The 20,691-nt window shown below is 37.6% G+C and overlaps 1 protein-coding gene, 1 long non-coding RNA gene and 1 other non-coding gene across 4 annotated transcripts in view; 1 reads left to right on the top strand and 2 right to left on the bottom strand.

Annotated features, from left to right (window-relative positions):
• LOC130855224 (uncharacterized) overlaps positions 1-20,691 on the bottom strand; it is a 190,385-nt gene that overhangs the window by 65,135 nt on the left and 104,559 nt on the right. The window lies entirely within an intron of this gene.
• SRSF12 (serine and arginine rich splicing factor 12) lies at positions 3,306-19,580 on the bottom strand. Of its 2 annotated transcripts, XM_057738442.1 has the most exons (5): positions 19,341-19,580; positions 11,436-11,557; positions 10,034-10,141; positions 9,716-9,857; positions 3,306-3,842 (listed from the first exon to the last, which is right to left on the bottom strand). In XM_057738442.1, the coding sequence occupies exons 1-5, from the start codon at positions 19,403-19,405 to the stop codon at positions 3,473-3,475; spliced, it is 807 nt and encodes a 268-aa protein (XP_057594425.1). In that variant the 5' UTR covers positions 19,406-19,580; the 3' UTR covers positions 3,306-3,472. The 2 variants fall into 2 exon arrangements, with proteins under 2 accessions (XP_057594425.1, XP_057594424.1); XM_057738441.1 differs by lacking the exons at positions 11,436-11,557; positions 19,341-19,580 and adding an exon at positions 10,985-11,099 and having other exon boundaries at positions 10,034-10,145.
• Positions 5,148-5,220, top strand: TRNAG-UCC (transfer RNA glycine (anticodon UCC)). Its single transcript has one exon. It is a non-coding gene; the product is annotated as a tRNA-Gly (tRNA).

Raw genomic sequence — 20,691 nt, forward strand, 5'->3', positions numbered from 1 at the left:
ATTTCTAAATAGGTTTTGACTATAATCTCTCTGCTTAATTTGCTTCTTTTTAAAGGATGTACCCAATTTAATTCCATAATCGCAGTCAATCCATCACAGTCCATCCACCTTCTCTGTGGACTGTCCCAGCTCTACTGTGTTCCTGGTATGGGATCAGTGCATTAGGGGCATTCTCTAAGCAATGGCAGCCAGGCCCCACCCCGCCAGGAAGGAGGTGCTTACTCCTCGTTGCTATGTGAAGCAATGGGGCCCAGTCTGGGATGCACAAGGCTGTGGTTAATTTACTTAATTTTAGGAGCATCTTTTCAAAGGTACAAAATGTAAATTTTCCAGAGAGCCTAAACTGACCTGGTAGACCAACGCCAGAGCTAATGCGATGATCCTAAATACCCTATTTTCATCAAGGGAGTGATGTAGGTGCTAAGTTCATAATCTTCATTTAATACTTACATGTTTTCTAATCAAATACATGAGTTTTGAGACTAGTATCCATATGCCTCATTGCACCACTGGTCCTTAAACTACAGGGAGGCACGGACTTGTCTGAAAACCTCCAGGGCCTAGATGTGAAACTTCAGTTTCATGGTGCAGACTAAGATCCTCTGCATGAGCAGCATGTGTTTGTTTGTACAGGTGCCCCAGATATCCCACCACCCTGCTGGGAAAACAAATTTAACTTTTAACTCTAAATAAGAAATTACAATTTTAATGTAGTTTAGAAGAGTTATGAAAGTATTTCTAAATGCGTCTTCAAGCTAATTTTGCCTCATGCAATGGAATTGGAATAAAGGCATACATTCATATTTATTTGTAATACAACAGTATGTCTTAGAATAGTCGTATCTCAAGTAATATATATGTATTTCAGATAACCTATGAAGTCCTGAAATTAGTTAATATTTTACGTTTAAAAATAAATAGCCCAGGGGCACAAGATTAAATCCTAGACTCCAGATAAAAAAATCTGGCATATTCCATTATCTGTTTGCAGCTGCAAAATACCAGCTGCTATACAGAAATTATATGTATATTATCCATGGGGAGAAAGAAAACAAGCAGTCATAGTGGCCATCTTTGTCTTCTTTGACATTAACTTATCCTCTATGAATCCTCAACAAATGGAGGTAGGTAGTGCCCCTACACTAAACTTGGGAAGTACCTGAGTAAATATGTTTAAAGGAAATGATCACAGATGTGCAATACATGTGCTTTATTTAACAATCTTACCCTAAGTATCCTCTCAACAATCCTATAGCAAAAGTGAACCCTAAAACAGATGTACCCAGAAGACAATTTTCAGGGTATCAGCACAATTGCCAATCAATTGCCACTCAGTCACAGAATCCATTTTCAATGGAGCCAATAATCATTTCTTTTCCTAATTCTATTCTCTCGTTTTCCTCTAAATATTTTAGTTTAGCATATATCTGTCAAAGACTTCTCTTCCGAAAACACAAAAGTGATGATCAGGGAGGGCAGTATGGAGCCTAGCCACCACCCAGCTCCAAAGTCTAATGGTTGTGTGACCTTGTGCATGTCATTTAACCTCTCTGCATCTCACTTACCTTATCTGCAGTGGTAGTGACCTCATAAAGGTCTTGTGATGAGTGAGGAATGTAAAACTTACAGAGCAGTGCCAAACACACAGTAAATGATCAAAAAGTTTAGACTATTATCATTCCAGTTTTTCCATCAAACCAAACAGTATCCTCCTAAGTAGCCTAGGGATTACACTGGAAAACCAAATCAGAGGTAAATTGAAGGATTAAGCATGTTCAGAAACATTGCCTTATTAACTTTTTACTAAGATATAGTAAAGACACTATAATCAATTCCTAGTTAGTATTTGGAATAACTACATATATGTGTATGTAAACCTAAACATGTATTTAGAAAATACAAAAAATTACTGTGTTGCTCTTTCTTCAGACTATCCTTTCAATTTTCAATAGTGCAACATAATTTTATAACTAAATTTTATTACATTTGGACACTTCGAAGAGCTATACTTTTGAAATAAATTTCTGCTATGATTAGAGAAAATCTATTCAGAAAGTAGAGTATACACGAATTTACAGTACTTGTCCAAATATTACCAGCACATAAATTATTTTGTAAAGTTGTTTCTTACACACAGGATGTAAAATGCAAAAAAAAAAAAATGGAATTTGTATTCAAAACAAATAGAAGGAACATTGGCTCCTATATGCTAAAAATATAAGACAGATTTTTTTCTTAAGCACTCGATACAAATATTAACTGTATGGGCTGAGAACTTTTAATTTCAATAAAATTCAACAAGGTACACAAGTAGAGCTCTATAAATATATCCCCTATAATAACCATATGCAAAACCATTTTATCACAAATACTACCAAAACCCTCTGAAAAACATAAACTACAAACACATTTTTAAAGAAATTCTCAGTTTTAACAACTACAAAAGCAATGAATATCAATAAAGCTATTTGGCTTAAAAAAATGAAGGGCAGTATAATGTAAATCCCAATACTGCAAAGTTGTTTTTGAGGATGCAGTCTTGAGCTTCTTAATACAAGGTACTAAACATTTTCAAAAATAAATAAGACTTATTCTATACAATTTAAAGTCTTGAGCTAGAGCTCTAAAAAGAAAAATTAAGCAGTAGATGAGAAGTGGGTATGTAGAATTTATAATGTTATAAAATATGATTTTTATACAAAATGTACCACTCTTAAAATGTATAAGGCTTGATATGAATTTTTTGGACTATGAGTGTTGCACATAATTTTTAGAGTAGTCCCAAACCATTCAAGATTCAGTATTTTTAAAACACTTTGATATTTCTGAAGTGAATGAACATGGTAGAGGATACAATTTAATGTCAACTTATCTATACTGTTCCACCCAGTAAAAATAAAACCTTTTTTGAACTCAGGAAAGAATTTATCTTTTGAATGCTTGATTTCTATATAAACTCTGCTTTTAGAAATGTCAGAATTTTGTAATATGAACTAATATCCATCAGGAATTGGCCCAAGTTTAAACAGAAAACACAAAGGAAACGTAAGGTGTCAAATAGTCTTAAGTTTGCTCTATGGAATTATACAGTCATAATTACTTTTTACATGAAAGTAAAGCACTTTAAAGTAAAAAATATCTTTGTAAAAGTTATTATTAATACTTAACATCCAAGTCGAATTTTCTAAAGTTCCATTTTACCCATTTCCTTTGAAAAGTACCCTTCTGCCACAATGTAAACAAAAAATGGTCCAGAAAATGGGACATTACTCACATCATAATTTGTAGTGTGGGCCCTTAAACAGAGACCAAATCTTCATTCATCCAAGCTAGAGAGATTTTATTTCTTGCACATGCCCAAAGGAACTAATATCAACTCACATTTTCTGTAAGCCTTGAAGAATTTTTATTTAACATAATGAGAGGTTTAATAACTTATATTAAATGCTATGTAGCACTCTTCTGTTGCTGTTCACCAACTGTTTTTATGACGATAACTCCGTGATCTGGAATATGATCGAAAATGAGAGTGTTTTGTTGCTTGTGCTTTAGTTTCAGAATTGGTATACCCTTTGGGAGATTTACATGGGGATCTTGCTATGGAGTCAGAATGTCTTCCATGTGATCTTGATTTTGTTCCTGAGCTAGTCTGCTTTTGAGGTGAGCTTGATTGTGATTTTCCTATCGATTTGGACCTTTTTTGCAAGGACTTGGACCTTGACCGTCCTCTAGAACCAGAATTCCTTCTTGGAGTTCTTGACTGCCTTGCTGAGGTAGATCGCCTTGGTAGTGATTTGGAGCGAGATTTAGACTGGCTGTAAGAAAATCGCCTGTGTCGAGACCTGCAAACATCCATAATGTCAAGTATATATTTCACACAAAAATAGTTAACAGGTTAGGAAACAACACTTTCAGGAACTTATATACTTTACGTGACATTAGTTACGTTTTTATTGGATAAGCTAAAAGAAACAATTCTAATTTTATTATACATGCTTTTGGTTCAAACATAAATACAGGTTTGTAATATATGACCAAAAGAGTTTGACTCTGCTAGATATATAAGTCAGTTCTGAAAAATATATTTATTTTGCATATTTAGTCTGGGTTACATGATTCCTAAGAGGGAAGAAAATCTCAAGGGAAAAAAAGATAAAAAGAAAGAAAATAATTATTTAAAGTTTACTGAATAATGTTTATAAAAACAAAAATCTAGATGAAGGACTTTTGAATCTTATGATAGAGCAGCCTGTTCTAGAAGAATCTTCCCATAGAGAAGAGCTATATAAAAAAGCTAGACAACATTTATGAAACAACTGTTAAAAAGGCATTGGAGAATAACCAACACAAGCAAAACTTGAGGGGTTACAAGCCACGATTCTTTTTCTAAGACCATTTTCCATATGCCAGCGTGGGAGAATTGAGCCCAACTAGAAAACAGCTATTGGACTAAGCTGAAGAGACAGAGGTTAGAATTCAGAGCCACCAAAATGGCTAGGACTTGAGAGACCTAAACCCCAGAGATGAGGAATTGCACACAATGCCATCACCCCCACCCCGGCACCCCGGCCCTAAAATCTGCCTACAAATTCTCAAGTCACTGGCCATCTTCTAAGTTGCACATGCACAGGATGAGATTCTAAGAGGTCAGCAAAAGACAGCAGCTGGAAGATTCAAGAACCGAGCTGAAATTGTCTCAGATACAGGGTTGCTGGTGAGAGGGGCTGGAATTCAAGCCCCCAAAAGGAGCCTTGAGTAACAAACAACTCAGGCTTTCTAATAAGAACTTAGAAGGGCCTCCTCCTCCAGGTAAGGGTCACGCCCTAGGAGTAAGTGTGAAGCTGAGATGGATCAGCCTTAACAATGCCTCAAACCAAGCCCTGACAGGATCGAGGTGATCTGCCAATACTTTGCCTGCTAGAAGAAAACAGCTTTCTTTGGAAAATCGTCCAAAACCGCTATAATTTTTCATCAATAATGTCCAACATCCAATAAAAATTATGAGGTATGTGAAAAACAGATTAAAATGACTAAAAGCTAAGGAAAATAAAAGACAAAAGAGACCCAAAATAATTTGGATATTGGCATTATTCAGAAAGGAATTTTTAAAATTACTATGATTAATACGTTCAAGAAAATAAAGGAATTCCCTGGTGGTCCAGGGGTTAGGACTCTGTGCTTCCACTGCAGGGGGCCCAGGTTCAATCCCTGGTCGGGGAACTAAGATCCCACAAGCCGCACAGCATGGGCAAACAAACAAAAAAAAAGACAATAAAAGGAAAAGACAGACAAAAGGATGGGGAATTTAAACAGAATACTGGAATCTATAAAAAAAAAAGCATACAATGGATTTTAGAACCAAAAACATGGTATCTGAACTTAAAAAGTCATTAGATGGATTTAATAGCAGTTTAGATACAGCAGGAGTAAGAAATAGCGAACTGATTATTAGGAAAACATTACAGTGAAACACAATGAGAAAAGAAATTTTTAAAAATCCAAAGCATAAGCACTATCTACAATAGCCAGGACATGGAAGCAACCTAAATGCCCATCAACAGATGAACTGATAAAGAAGATGTGGCACATATATACAATGGAATATTACTCAGCCATAAGAAGGAATGAAACTGAGTTATTTGTAGTGAGGTGGATGGACCTAGAGTCTGTCATACAGAGTGAAGTAAGCCAGAAAAAGAAAAACAAACACCATATGCTAACTCATATATATGGAATCTAAAAAAAAATGGTACTTATGAACCCAGTGACAGGGCAAGAATAAAGATGCAGACGTAGAGAACGGACTTGAGGACACGGGGCACGGCGGGGGTGGGGGTGGGTGGCGTGCGAAGGGGAAGCCAGGATGAAGTGAGAGAGTAGCATTGAGATATATACACTACCCAAATGTAAAACAGATAGCTAGTGGGAAGCTGCTGCATAGCACAGGGAGATCAACTCGATGATGGGTGATGACTTAGAGGGCTGGGATGGGGAAGGTGGGAAGGAGTCTTGGGAGGGAGGGGATACAGAGATATATGTACAAATACAGCTGATTCACTTTGTTGTAGAGCAAAAACTGGCACAACAGTGTAAAGCAATTATGTTCCAATAAAGAGTTTTTTAAAACAATCCAAAGCATGAGTTATTTGGTACTTAGTCACATGGCCTAAAGGAAAAATTGAATACGGTAAAAGCAATATTTGAGTGATGAGGGCCTAGAATTTTCCAAAACTAATGAAAGGCATAATAATTCACAATTTCAAGGAACTCAGTAAACCTCAGGTAGAATAAATACAAAGAAAACTATGCTAGGCATGTCACAGTGAGACTGCTGAAAACAAAAGTCAGAGAAAAATCTGAAAATCTGCTAGAGAACAGAGATACACTGCCTTCAAAGGAGCAACATTAAGACTATGGATATCAGAACAATGGAATGACATTATTAAACAAAGGAAAAAACTTCCTGCCAACTTATAACTCTATCTTCGGCAAAAATATCCTTCAAAAATGAATATAAAATGAAGATGTTTTCAGACAGAAAATTCACTGCCACTGGACTTTGTACTCTAAGAAATGGTAAAAATGTTTTAAGATGAAGGAAAATAATCCCAGGTAGAAGCATGGAACTACAGGAAAGCATAAAGAGCACTGGAAAGTATAAATATATTGATGTAGAATATAGTTTAGAATAAAAACACAGTCTTTTATTCTATTTTTATTTTTTTTAAAGCACAGTTTTTTTAGAAATTATTAAATTTCATTCCTAGTGTAGATAATTGTAGAGAACAAAATGGGAAAACTGTCCTTGGGGAAAAAAATTCTAATGTAGGTTAAAAAAAAAAAGACGCATATACACACTACTGCATAGGACCTACTGTATAGCACAGGGAACTACACTCTATATTTTGTAATAACCTATAAGGGAAAACAATCTGAAAAAGAATGAAAAAATATATATATATAAATGAATCACTTGCTGTACACCTGAAACTAACACAACACTGTAAATCAACTATACTTCAATAAAAATTTTTAAAAAAGGATGCTATATTTGGACTAAAGAAAAGAAGATTGAGGGGTAATTTTAACATCCTTCAGGAATATTTAGGACTATATATACAATCACTGACATATATTTAACAAAGATTTATGGAATATCTAACATGAGTGAGGGACTACTGATAAATGCTGGGGATATTAAGCATAAGACAATAGTCCTTGATCCTCAAAAAGTTCACAGTCTAATGACAGCATCAAACTATTTTTTTTTCCACATCCTTTAAAGGCAAAAGAAGAGATCTCTTTTTAGTTCAAGGTAATACACCACATACATTGAATATATTTATAGTACATGCTAGACATATACATTCTGATACACACACAGTCTGATCCTTATGAAACTTAAGAGCTGGGTAATATTTGCATTCTCTATAATACAACTTTACAAATAAAAAACACTGAGGTCAGAGAGGTTAAGCAATGGTCTTATAACTAGAATAGAGCAGAACAGCATTGTCTTGCAAGAAAATGGGGTTCTTCCTATTCCTGATACTCTGTGATGACTGGGATAATTAACAGACTTTTTTTTTTTTGGCTTTTCTCCAGCCAAGTAGTATACTTTACTGCCACTAGAAGGCAGAAAATGCTGTGAACATTCTCCTTTTTTTAGATCAGTCAGGAGAAAAGCTCGTTAATTAAGGCTCTAAGGCATCTGGAAACAGCTTATATTCTTAATGACTCAGATGGGAATTTTTAACTTTTCTTTTACACACTAAGTCTTTTTCACCAAGGCCAGTGGATATTATTCAGTAAGTTAGGGCAGTGCTGCTGTAGGTACAATACTACCTCTGCTTTGATTTTTGGTATATACACTATTCACAATTTATGAATGTGAACTGCTGAACATCACTCTCATCCTATATTCACGTCCTTTGTGAGGCCAGAAGCAGTACCAGTGGTACTGGTGTGGCTTTCCTATGCACATGGGATGTAAGATTTCTTAATCTGTTCTCACCATATTTTAGGTTCTATAAATGTAACTTTGAGTATATCAGTGTCAAAATATCAAATAATCAGTAGGAAAATGGCTTTCCCTTAGCCATGGAACAAAATGGATTATTCTCCACAGATGCAAGGGAGGTTTATATTCTTACACTATCAAAGTATGATAAAAAGAATCAAATTCCAGAACACAACATGACTGTTCCTAAATTTTTTTTTTGTACACCAATATTGGTGATGACTCAGTCCTGATTTGGGTTCTCCTAGCTTATAAAAGGAGTTTAAGGCTTACTCCCACTTGCATGCCTCCCAAAGAATGAGCCAAAATCAAAGCACTTGGTTCATACCCAAGGAGTGGGACTGATCTGACATGTAAGATTCTAGGGCTCTGAATAGGCCACATTTTCTAGTCATCAGGATTCTTGGATACTTCTCTTCCTATCTTTTCTTTCCACTTGGCTGGAGGGATTGAAGCCAGGCCACTCCACAGTCTTGTTTTTAGAACTAGGGACTTGGGGCAAAGACTCTGTCTAGCTTTGGGACATACACCCTATTTTGGGCTTTTCCTTGTCTAGGCTCTTGGAGTTGAGGAATGAAGGGAATGGAGTGAAAATGAGCAGCTCTGCAGATCAGCTTTGATTTGAGGCTACGTTGTCATTGAACAGCTTAGTGTACTACACATGGCCCAGGAGAGCCAAATCTTTTCCTTTTTTGTTTTTTTGGGGGTTTTTGGGCTCCTTGTCTCAGCATGTGGGATCTTAGTTCCCCCACCAGGGACTGAACCTGCACCCCCTACAGTGGCAGCTCTGGGTCTTAACGACTGGACTGCCAGGGAAGTTCCCAGGAAAGTCAACTCTTATTACTCATAGAAAGAGGATACTAATGTAAACACTGATCATTCTTCAAGAACAGAATTCACCTTAAAATTCTACATGACTATGAAAAAAATTACAGCATTAAAACTCAAGATAAATAGTATGTTTAGGAATTTAGGCATGCTAATACAATTTCAGTTATTACTTAAATAGCTTCACCAAGTAATTAATTTCCATTGTGATTTACTATCATTCTAACAAAAACAAACTCCTGGCAGCAAGATAGATTACTTCCAAATATCTTTTTCTGAAAAACCTACTACTTTTATGTCTTCTTCCTACAATACTACCATACTTGGAATTTATTTATTTATTTTTTTACTATCAGATTTTATTTCTACTTTTTTAAATTCACTTTTATTGGAGTATAGTTGCTTTACAACGTTGTGTACTTGGAATTTATTCTTCAAAATAATTTGCCTTTTATAAATACATTGATTTACATTAATTTTAGTCAACTTCCTTTCACAAGTGATTATACTGTATTTCTTATGAGTTTTTAATCAGACCTCAAGATTCTTAACCTAGGAGTTCATTTAGGAAAATTTTATTTATTTAAAATCCTCATTTTATTTGTCAAGTTTACATTGTTTAATTTTTTGCTTTTTCCTCAGTATATATTATTCTTTCTATTAAAAAGGTTAAGTCTGTCATGAAATAAAAACATTGGAAATGTTTTTGATATGATAAATGGAGAAACACACATGCTTCTACAAAAGTTGATTCCTTATGTATATTAAATAAAATGATTCTGGTGGCCTGTTTTTGAAAACTCTTTAAAATGTTTCCCAGAAAAAGTAGAAAATTAAGTTTTCAATCCCCTTGTATTCTGTACTCACTCTTTAAGGCTATCAGACCGCCGCCTATTTCTTCCCCATGAAGAACTTCTACTTCGAGTCCTTCTTTGGCTGGGGCTTCTTGATCTCCTATGATCACTTGGAGAACAAGGGTGACGTTCTTTTGATTTCATTTGGCCTGGAGCTAGGATATGAAGTTCAAGATTTATAATTCATTACCTGAAAATCTCAATAAATAAGCACTCAATAAATAAACCACTGAAATAGTATTATTTTCTGAAAGAATTTTAAATTAAAAATCTGTCATTGCTGAAACTCATTCTGCTAAATAAACAAGATCTACTATATAGTCACACTTACTTTTGCGATCACCTTGTGCAAACTGTATTTCAATTTGACGGCCACATACCCACTTTCTGTTGAGGTTATACAGAGCATCTTCAGCATCACGAACATCTTCAAATATGACTAGCTGTTAAGGACACTTTGAACATCAGATATCAAATAAAAATATTATTTTTAAAGAATTAGTTACATGTGACACGAAATTATTCGAAAAAACAAGCTCAAGTTATTAAGCTCACATCTCTAATATGAATAATCAAAAAAATGTCACTTTTATGATCAAATGGCCCATTATAATTCAAAAGAGTGAATCTAAAAATAAAAAGAACAGAAACAAATCTCTAACTATATTTTTAATGTGTACATTAGTGTAGCTGTAGTAATGCATGTATAATTAGAAACATATTATGAGAAAAAAGTAAGTCCAACATTGAGGGTATTATCAAATTAACTGTTTAGGACTCACTCCCTTCTCTTAGGTAAAAGATTTATCAGGTTTTTCACTGAAAAAAATCAGCATGCAGAAATCTTTATTCTGAAATTAAAACCACTCTTTCATTAAAAGGCTTTTTAATCAATTTAGGAGAAATGACTTATAAACAGAAGTGCACACATAAAAGTGAGCTAAAACGTATATTCAAAACCAATTTGGTCCTTTAAAATATGACCATATTTAACTTTGAACCTACTGCTTCAAAATACCTTGATGTTTTTATTATTTGGGATATAATTATAAAAGAAATATACAATCTGCAAACATCTGAAATTATATATATTGGTTCATAATATCCCACTAAACTCCCTCATCTATATAAATGATAGTATTAAACCTAACTAAAATGGAAACAAACTACATAAAACGACTAAATAGCTGTATTTCAGGAGGCTGTCACTGTTTTTAACTTTTTTAAAATAGAAAACAGAAGAAGCTCAAGTAATACAATACAAAATGAGACTGGCAATTACCTCAGTGTCACTTGATCTTGAACCTTGACCTTTATTCTTTAGGGCTTGCAAGATGGACTTTATAAGAGACGCAGAACCAACAAAATCAGACTTGGCTTTGATTCTGGAACTCTGAGTAAATGTAGAAAAGCCGAAGTCTCAACCTGGTGTTGGCTTTGTCTTTTGCTTGATAAAGACTTTCCCTCTTCCAGGTCTTTATATCTGTGTCCACCCTCCCTCTTTACTCCTTGATGCTTGAACTTTAGGTGCCTTTTGTCTTGCCTGCTCGGTTTATGCTTGGATTCTAGCTAACAGGTTGGTTCAAACTGAGGGGTGCTTGCCAGCTACTGTGGACTGCTTTAGATTTTCTGAGATAAAGACATAAACACATTAATTAGGCAATATTAATCTCACAACATATTCTCCTGAGTACATATACACGTACATGTATGTAGTCTATTCACATGCACACAGTAAAATAAAGGATATTGAACATAAGCAAATCCTCTTGGGCGGCGGGTGTAGAAGTCAAGTGGAATGTAAACGTCTACTATAGGGCCATATCGACCAAATTCACGGCGCAAGTCCTCAGGCCTGAAGTGTTTTAGAAATAAGGTAAAGAAATATGAGTAGCTATGTTAAAATATTTTGCCTACAGAAATCCAGTTGAAACCTTTAAAATAAAGTATATTATCTGGACTAGCATTATCTGAAATTGTCTCTCATAGGAATCACTCAGTGTTCAGAAAAGAAGGAAAAAATAAAGAAAACAACAAATTCTCAGGTCTCACTTTTGGAGATTCTGGTTGAAGAGGTCTGGAACACTATTTTTACAAGCACTCTAGGTGGCTCTTATGCTTAGTCAGGTTGCGGAAACACATCCACTTTTTTTTTGGCTTTTTTTTTTTTAAACTGAAGTACAGTTGATTTACAATATCGTGTTAGTTTCAGGTGTACAGCACACAGTGATTCAGTTTTTATATATATTTTATATATACATATGTGTGTATATATATATATTCCTTTTCAGATTCTTTTCCCTTATAGGTTATCACAAAATACTGAATATAGTTTTCTGTGCTATACAGTAGGTTCTTGTTGGTTATCTCTTTTATATACAGCATATCCACTTTTGAAAGTTACTCCCATTACAAGACTTTTCAATTGTCAATATATAGAGAGTTCTATTAACCCTTTCATTAAGAACACGTTCATTTGTCTCACTATAATTTCACATTTATTTGTTTTCAGATAGCAAGAATTAGATTCTAAAGAACTCCTAAAATTATCTCTCAGGCTTTAAAGAAAAATGGTTGTTTTACTAGTAAACTTAAAGCAAAAATAACTACCATAGTCTCACATTTGACAAGTATTTTTGAGTCACTGATATGCTTTCCACTGTGACAGGCACTAAAGAGGGGACACCAAAGAAATACATAGCATATTTGCCTTCATGGAGCTACAATCTAACTGAAGAGACAAAATACTTAGCATCAACAGCTGACAGTTATAATGCATTTAAATACCAGCCACTGTTCACCTTAAGACCACTTAATTCCCGTAACAACAGATGTTTACAGATGTTGTTTATAGATGAGGGCACAGACAGATGAACTCACCTAAAGTCACTGAGCCAGCAAGCGACAGAGCTGGAAGCAAACTCCCACAATCTTACACTAGTCTGGGTTCGTAACCACTATACCCTGCTGCCTCATGGAGATCTTAGAGATTCAAAATCAAGCTATGAGCACAAAACATGGCTTAGAAGATATAAGAGTATTTCAAAACATACTGTGTAGAAAAAAGACCCTAAGATGAGTGCAAACCTTCTAACTTGGGCAAACGGAAGAAAGATGGTGTCCCTGATAAAAATCAGATAGCCTGAAAAGAGTGAGACTGAAGAGCGAGGAGAGGCAAAATTTATCGTTTCCAGGTTTAGAAACAATAAATTTAAGGTGATGGTGGAACACCCGTAAGAATTCTGTAAGCAACTGAATATTCTGATTACACAGATTACATTAATTAATTGTATTTTCTTCTCAAGACTAGAAGTCAGTGATTAAAGCTAGAGATGTGGATTTTGGAGTTATTACATAAAGACTGAACTAACACTGACTAAGTAGCCACTATATACCAGGCAGTGCAGTCAATATTATGACAAACTTCATTATATTTTTACTATTTTTATTTCATTTAATACTGACTATAACATATTTAATCGTCCCCCTTCCCTGAGAGACTATTAACTTTATATGTAGAGGACAGTGACAAAGTCTTTTTCTTTCATTTATTCATTCAACAAATACTTATTGAGATGTACTACGGGCCAGGCTTTAGGAATATGATGGAGGACAAGAAAAACACAATTGCTGCTCCCATAAAACACAGACTACAGGGTAAAGATTCTCAACCATTCCCGAATATTGGAATCATCTGTGAAGGAGATGTTACAGAAACAGGCGTTCCAGCTTGATGCATTAATCCTTGACCTAATTCGTGCTTCCTATGGTGAGCCCCAGTTATGTTTAAGGGTTTCATAGGCAATTCTGTTGCTCAGGGGTTGAGAATCACTTGTAAAGCAGGTGTCTTCACTAGTATATCTCAGTACTTAGCATAATTGCTTGGCACACAGTAGGTGCTCAGTATACATTTGCTGTCTTTACGAGTGAAGAACACATTGTTGTTACCATTTAATAGTCAAGGAGACTGAGAGTGAGAGCAATTACCTTGCCCAGAGATACACATAGCCAGTAGCAAAGCTAGAATTTCAAATGTATGTTTTCCCAGGCAACCAATTCCATCAACCAAATGTGAGTGGCTGACAGAATAGGATCCTAGATAATATAAAAGAGGCTGGAGCAATGTGTGTCACAGAGACTTAGAATCCCAGAGGTCTGTCTGAAGGAACAAATCTCAAAAGAGCTGGCTCCCATTTGCTGTCTCTACTTCCTCACCTGTTAGTTACTCTTTTGTTTTCATTTATTTTTGTATTTTTGGTGTGATCCATTTTGACATTCAGAAATGTATAGAGATAATAAAACACCCATGTATCCACCAACAAGATTATATCTCAACACTTGCCATATATGCTTTTTAGTATTTTTTAAGAAATAAGATATTATATCCTACCTTAGAAACAATCATGAGTGTTCATTGTTCCTCGGCATAACTTTGTATTTCTACTGCAAATGCATATAGAAGGTATCAAACTATTTGTAAAATTCTGCACTTTGCCTTTTCCTCCCTTGAAATTTCTCCATGTAGCATTAGGTCATTCGTTTTAACTCAGTATTGTTATGACTAAACCACAATTCATTCATACGTTTTTCTGTGGATGAACATTTAAAATGCTTCCGTTAACTGCAAGCTGTGCTGTAAGTGCACATTATGGTGCATGTGCTTCCTAGAGCTCTTCAGAGTTCTCTGGGACATACCACTAGCCATGCAACTGATGGATTGGAGAGTATACACATCTTCACCTTCGTTACACGTTTTCCAAAGTAGCCAACTTATAGTCCTCAAGACATGCATCAGAATTCCTAACGATCCAACCTAACATCTTTTAATCTTTGCCATTCCGAAGGACATAAAGTGAGTAGGTATCTCATTATTTGAATTTTAATTTATCTTAACACCAGTGAGGTACAACACCTTTATATGCTTATAGGTCCTTTATTCTAGGGGCAGAATTTCTGAGTTAAAGAGGACGTACATATTTTATTTCTATGAAGTGGCCAAACAGTTCTGCAAAGTGGCTGTACCATTTTATACTCCCACCACCAACATCTAAGTTTCAGTTGTGCCAATCTTTGTCAACGCTTGGTATTGTCAGTCTTTTTAATTTTAGCCATTCAAGTAGGTGTTACGTGGAATCTCACTGTGGTTTTAATTTGCATTTCCCCAACAACAAATGGTGCTGAGCACTTTTTTCATGTGCTAATTGGACATTCGTATATTTTTCTCTTGAAAGTATCTGACATTTTTGCCCATTTAAAAAAAATATGTATTTATTTGGCTGTGCCAGGTCTTAATTGCGGCATGCAGGATCTTTGTTGCCACGTGCAGGATCTTTAGTTGTGACATGCTGAATCTTCAGTTGCGGCATGTGGGATCTAGCTCCCTGACCAGGGATCACACCCGGGCAACATCTTTACATGCTTATGGGTCATTTATTCTAGGGGCAGAATTTCTGGGTTAAAGAGGATGTACGTATTTAATTAACATCCTGCATTGGGATGCAGAGTCTTAGCCACTGGACCACCACGGAAGTCCCTGCCTGTTTTTAATAATAACATTTGTCTTTTTATTGAGTTGTAAAAGTTCATTATTATTTTGAGAAAAAGTCCTTTCTGAGATATATGTTTTGTAAATATTTCCTCCCAGTCTCTGGCTTGCCTATTTACTTTCTTAAATAGTATTTTTTAATGAACAGAAATTTTAATTTTGGAGAAATCTAATTTATCAATATTCCTTTTTCTTTTATGGTAATTACTTTCTTTGTCCTATAAGAAATTCCTGCCTATCCTCAAGTCATGAAGATATTCTCCCATGCTTTCTTCTAAAAGCTTTACAATTTTATCTTCTACATTTCAATTGATGATTCAGTTCAAATTATGTGAGGTAGAGGCTGCAATACATTTTTTTCCCTATATATATCCAGTTGTTACAGTACTGTTTGTTGAAAAAGACTTTCCTTTCTCTGATGGCATTAGTGCCTGTGTCAACAAATCAACTGACTCTGTATGTATGGATTATTTATGGGCCCTCTATTTTGTTCTATTGATCTATTTGTCTACCCTTAGGCCAATATCAAACTGTTATGATTATCATAACTTTTCAGTAACTCTTTCAGCCAGGTAGTACAAGTCTTCCAGCATCAGTGACATTTTTCAAAATTATTGTGGCTATTCTAGATCCTTTGCATATTAATATATTTTAGAATTAACTTGTTAGTTTCTATTTTTTAAAAAGCATTTGATCAGGAATGTCTTGAATCTATAATATAATCAATTGGGACAGATCTGATAACTTCATTAATATTTCATCTTCCAATCTAAGAATATAGTATATCTACCAATTTATGTTGGTCTTTGATTTCTCTTGGCAACATGTTATAGTCTTTAATACAAAGGTTTTTACATGTTTTTTTGTGTGAAACTTATTCCTGTGTTTTTGATACTAAGATAAATGGAATTAAAATCTTTTTTCGTTACGTTTGCTGTTAGTATAGAGAAACAGAATTTTCACTAAGTTTACCTCATATCCTGAAAACTCACTGAAACTCATCATTAGTTACTGCAGCTTTATGTAAGCAAACATGTCACCTAAGAACAGGGACAGGTTTTACTTTTACCTTTATAATCTGTATGTCTTTTTTTTTCTTGCCTTGTTGCATTGATTAGGACCTGCAATACAATGCTGAATAGAGGCTGTGAGAGTGGACATCCTTATCTTGTTCTGATCTTAAAGGGAAAGCATTCAGTTTCATCATTAAGTATGTTATCAGCTATAGGTTTTTCATAAATGCCCTTTATTAAACTGAGGAAGTTCCCTTCTATTCCTAGTTTGCTGAGACTTTTTTATTATAAATCTTACTGGATTTTGTTTAATGCTTTTTCTACATCACCACTGATATTAATATTAATGTAGCCTCATTACACAATGCAACCAAAGAATGCTACTAAGTACATCCAAGGGAAGTACCTGATCGGTGCTCCCCAACCTAACATGATGTTAAGCATCAAAATGGGAATGTTTTGTTTGAGATTTGGACATTACTTTGTTCCATTAGAAAATTGTATCTGACATTAAAAAAATTACTGTACACAAAAAGCAAAGATTTAAAATCAATATTCTTCCTAAACCACATCTTGCTTCACCAGTGAAAAGAAACATAACACAAACTATAAAATTATAAAATGTATTTTTAAATCTTTCTTTAGTTATTGTGCTCAATTTCATTCCTAACAAATTTTATGCCTAATGTGTTTTAATGTCTTCTGCTTTATCATATATATATTAAAATGTCCACTTCACAGAAACATTTTAAATAAAATTTGGCTTTGTTATAAAACATTAAATAAAATTTGAAAGCAAGAAAACCACTCAAAGGGATTTCTTTCCAGGCTCATTTTCTATAATATAACTTTTCCCTTTCTTCATTTTTTATATAATTGAAATCACACTGTGTATATAATTTTATACCCTGTTTAACATTTATCCCAATGATTTTCTCTTTAAGCATAACAAATGTGTCTAGGTGTCACACTGCTAGTTAACTTTTACTATATGACACCTTGTACAAAAAAAGCTATTAAGGTTACATGTGATGATTCTACTTTCATAACACTACTAAACAGCTGTGCAGTTTTAGGCAAGATCCTTAATCTCTCTAAATCTCAGATTCTTATCTGTTATATAAGGTTACTGAAAATGTAATAAAATAATATACGTAAAGTTTTTAGTACAGTGCCTGGTATACAGTGAGTACTTAACAAATGTTAGCGATTATTATAATTTCATTAATACAAACCTCCTAGATCTTGACTGTCCCCCAGCGGCAATGCTAAAAATTGGTGGGAAAATGGTAAAGTAAATCAATAAATCTCAATTATCAGTCTTGATTATCTAGCTCTATCTAGCTTGATTATCTGCCACATGTATATATGTTTTATTTGGCCTGCACAACGTTTAAACATTTTTTAAAAAGTGTTGAAACACGAAAATGCCAATGTTTTAGATTTAAAATCTACAAAAATGGGAATTTCATATGATTCAACTCAATAAATGCCAACATTTTGAAACTGAGGAAGTTTACACACAAAATAGAGGCTTCTGACTTCTTTTAAAAATTAAAAAGACGTGGCAACTGGTCCAAATGTCTGTACAGCAGTTAATCAGCTGAAGCTTGGTAGCGGCCACTGTCCCCCTGGGATGGCACATGTTCTTTTCCATTTGCCACAGTCCACACCATCCTACTGTGCCTTCACCTGACACCTTCACTCACTCATATCACCCTGGCTGGCCCCTGTGACCATCAGAATCGGAAACCTTTCATTTTTTTGTAGGCACACTGGAGAGGCTTGGTCTTATTCAGTATTCAAGTGGTCTGTTTAAACCGTGGGAATTTTTTTTAACCTTACCCAAGTAATAAATTTTGCTTGTTTTCTATGTAATATACTGATAAACACGTTGAGAGAAGAAACGTAAACACAGGCATCTTTAGGATGTTAAAGTATATTAACTCAGTCTACAGTTGTGACATATATATATAATAGCAGCGATAAAAATTTTTAAAAACACTGAACATTTACTTCTCAAAGGTAAATTATGATGATTACTCCTGATGGCTCTGGAGTCAAGGCTCCAATATGTTTCCAGCCGTGAAGCCCCAAGTAAGTCATTAAAACTCTGAGTTTCACCTTTCCCTTATGTACAATAAGATAATCTAGCACACCTATAAAGACTGGGATGGGGGGCTGGGGAGTAAATTAAGTAAGCCCAGTGATACTAAAATGTCTATTAATCCCCCTCCCCCCCGCCCCCCGCATTCCCTCTAGCTCCTATGAAGGCAAAAAGACACCGCTGTAAGTAGTCATTGCTTAAAATCTATTACGTTTAGGTACTATGTAAACAGAATTCTCCAAAGGGTGAGCGGGTGGGCTGAGTGCACCAAAATCGGCCAGGGAAGGGAAGTCTATCCAAACCGTTATGATGGGTGTTTATACTGCACTCAGAACTTTAAAGAAAAACATACAAATCTCATTCACCGAAGTTATCCTTTGCATATAGTACAAAATTGTGCAACACATAACATTTAACCAGTACCACCTGTAAGTAGACCAGACTACTGACTGCAGCGAAAGGGAATCGTAAGGCCCAACACACGCATTATTCCGTAACGCGTTCTCCCCATCCCCGATTCCTCCCCATTTAGGAGGTAAGATGCGCGGCTTCATCCCCGCACGGCGACAAAGGCGGGAGACGCGGGCACCCGCCCGGGGAACGCCCAGGGCCGGGGGCGGGGAGGGGCCCGGGCGAGGGGCGGCGCGCGCTCCGCCGGCTCCCGCGGAGGGCACGGGCACCGGCCCGCCGCCCGGCTGCGGGGGGCGGCCGGGCGCGGCGGGGCCTGGACGCGGGGCCGCACCGGGGCGGAACGCCGGCCGGGAGAGCGGGGGCGCGAGTCCCGTCCAGGCCCCGAGAAGTCCGAGGGCTCCCCGCCGGCCCGGGAAGGGCTCCTCCGCGGAGCGTCGCGGCCGGGCCGGGCCGGGCCGGCGGGGAGGGGCGGCGCAGACCCGCGGGCCGCCGCCGGGCTCCGCGCCGCGGCCGTTACCCGGCCCTCCCCCGCGCCCCAACCCGCGGCGCCGCCGCCGCTCACCTGGTGGCGTCCGCGACGTTCCTGACGAACAGGGAGGTGTTGGGGGGCCTCGTGTAGCGAGACATGACCGCTCCCTCCGTCCGCTCGGCGTCTGCCCGCGGCCGCCGGGCTCGCTCCGTCTCCTGCCGCCGCCACAGCAGCTCCGCCGGCCCTCGGCACGACCCCCTCCCCTCGGCCTCGGCCCCACCAGCGCGCAGCCGCAGAGGCGGGCGCGGGGGGAGCGCGGCGCGGCGCGGCGCGGGGCCGTCGGCGCGGACCACGCGGGGGAGGGAGCGGGGGCGGGGGCGGCGCGGGTCCTGGGATTCGAGGGCATCTGAGAAGGGGGCGGCGCTGGAGGCCCCGGGTTGAGGGACTCGGGAGAGCCCGCAGCGCGAGGGTGCCGGGGTCGAATGGGATTCCGGGAGGAGGCGGCTGGGGTCAGACTGTAACCGGAGGGCAGGGACCACAGCGGTCCTAGGGGCTGAAGCGGGCGAGCCGGGGGTCGGGGAGCATCCAGACAGAGGGTGTCGCGAGCGGGGGGTGGGCGGGGTCAAGGCTGCATTCACCTGCGCAACAGCCCGGTGGCCACTGGGGCCTTCGTTCTTGCAGCCTCAGCCCAAGACCTTGGCAATTGTTCCGCCTCCTGGCCCCTTTAGTGTTGAGACTCTAGGCTTTAGAACTGCGAGGATTTTTTTTTTCTGTGTATTTTGGGTTCTTCACCCATTATTCTTTTAGGATACACCGTTCAGCTGTGAGAACATTCATTCGAATGTTTATTGAGCACCTACGATGCACCAGGAACTATTTTAGGTGTGGTTTAGAGCAACCAACAAAAGAGGCTTCGTCCCAGCCCTCGTAGAGCTTACCTTCTTGAGTGAAGACCGGACAATAAAAGAATGAACAAATGAATACGTGGTGTAAAAGACAGCAATGAAAATGCAGAGGCAATTAAGCAAATATAGATTATCCTCTCCCCTTCTCTCCAAAATGTCATAGCCGTCCCTTTCCGGTTATTCTCCTGCCTTCATATTTGCTCCTGTGGTCAGTACAGCTTGTTACCAGGACTGTAACCAGGTGACCTGTCATTATTGGTCGCACCCCTTTCCATTCTCAGAAGTGGCTGATTTTGGAGGGTAAATAAGATGGTCACCCTACTTAACCCCCGGCTGTCTCAAAGTCTGTGAGAGTTTACCAACGACTGCAGGTGCTTCTGGAATAGTGGCCGTTCATTCAAAAAGTGATTGCTATGGCACAGCAAGCTCAGGCCTAGCCCGGGAATATAAGGCGTGGGGGCGTGTTCCCATGCTCATGAAACTTACAACTTGGTAGAATGATCCCACTATTAAAGACACAAACTGTGCTAAGAGCTGAG

The sequence above is a fragment of the Hippopotamus amphibius genome, chromosome 6 (assembly GCF_030028045.1).
Source record: "Hippopotamus amphibius kiboko isolate mHipAmp2 chromosome 6, mHipAmp2.hap2, whole genome shotgun sequence".
Classification (NCBI taxonomy): Eukaryota; Metazoa; Chordata; class Mammalia; order Artiodactyla; family Hippopotamidae; genus Hippopotamus; species Hippopotamus amphibius.

Coding starts and splice junctions, on each gene's coding strand:
- SRSF12 (XM_057738442.1), bottom strand. CDS start 19,405: ATGTCTCGCTACACGAGGCCCCCCAACACCTCCCTGTTCGTCAGGAAC. Junction 10,142..11,435: donor TCAATATCCTTTATTTTACT/GTGTGCATGTGA, acceptor CTTAACAGCTAG/TCATATTTGAAGATGTTCGT. Junction 9,858..10,033: donor TGCACAAGGTGATCGCAAAA/GTAAGTGTGACT, acceptor TTCATATCCTAG/CTCCAGGCCAAATGAAATCA.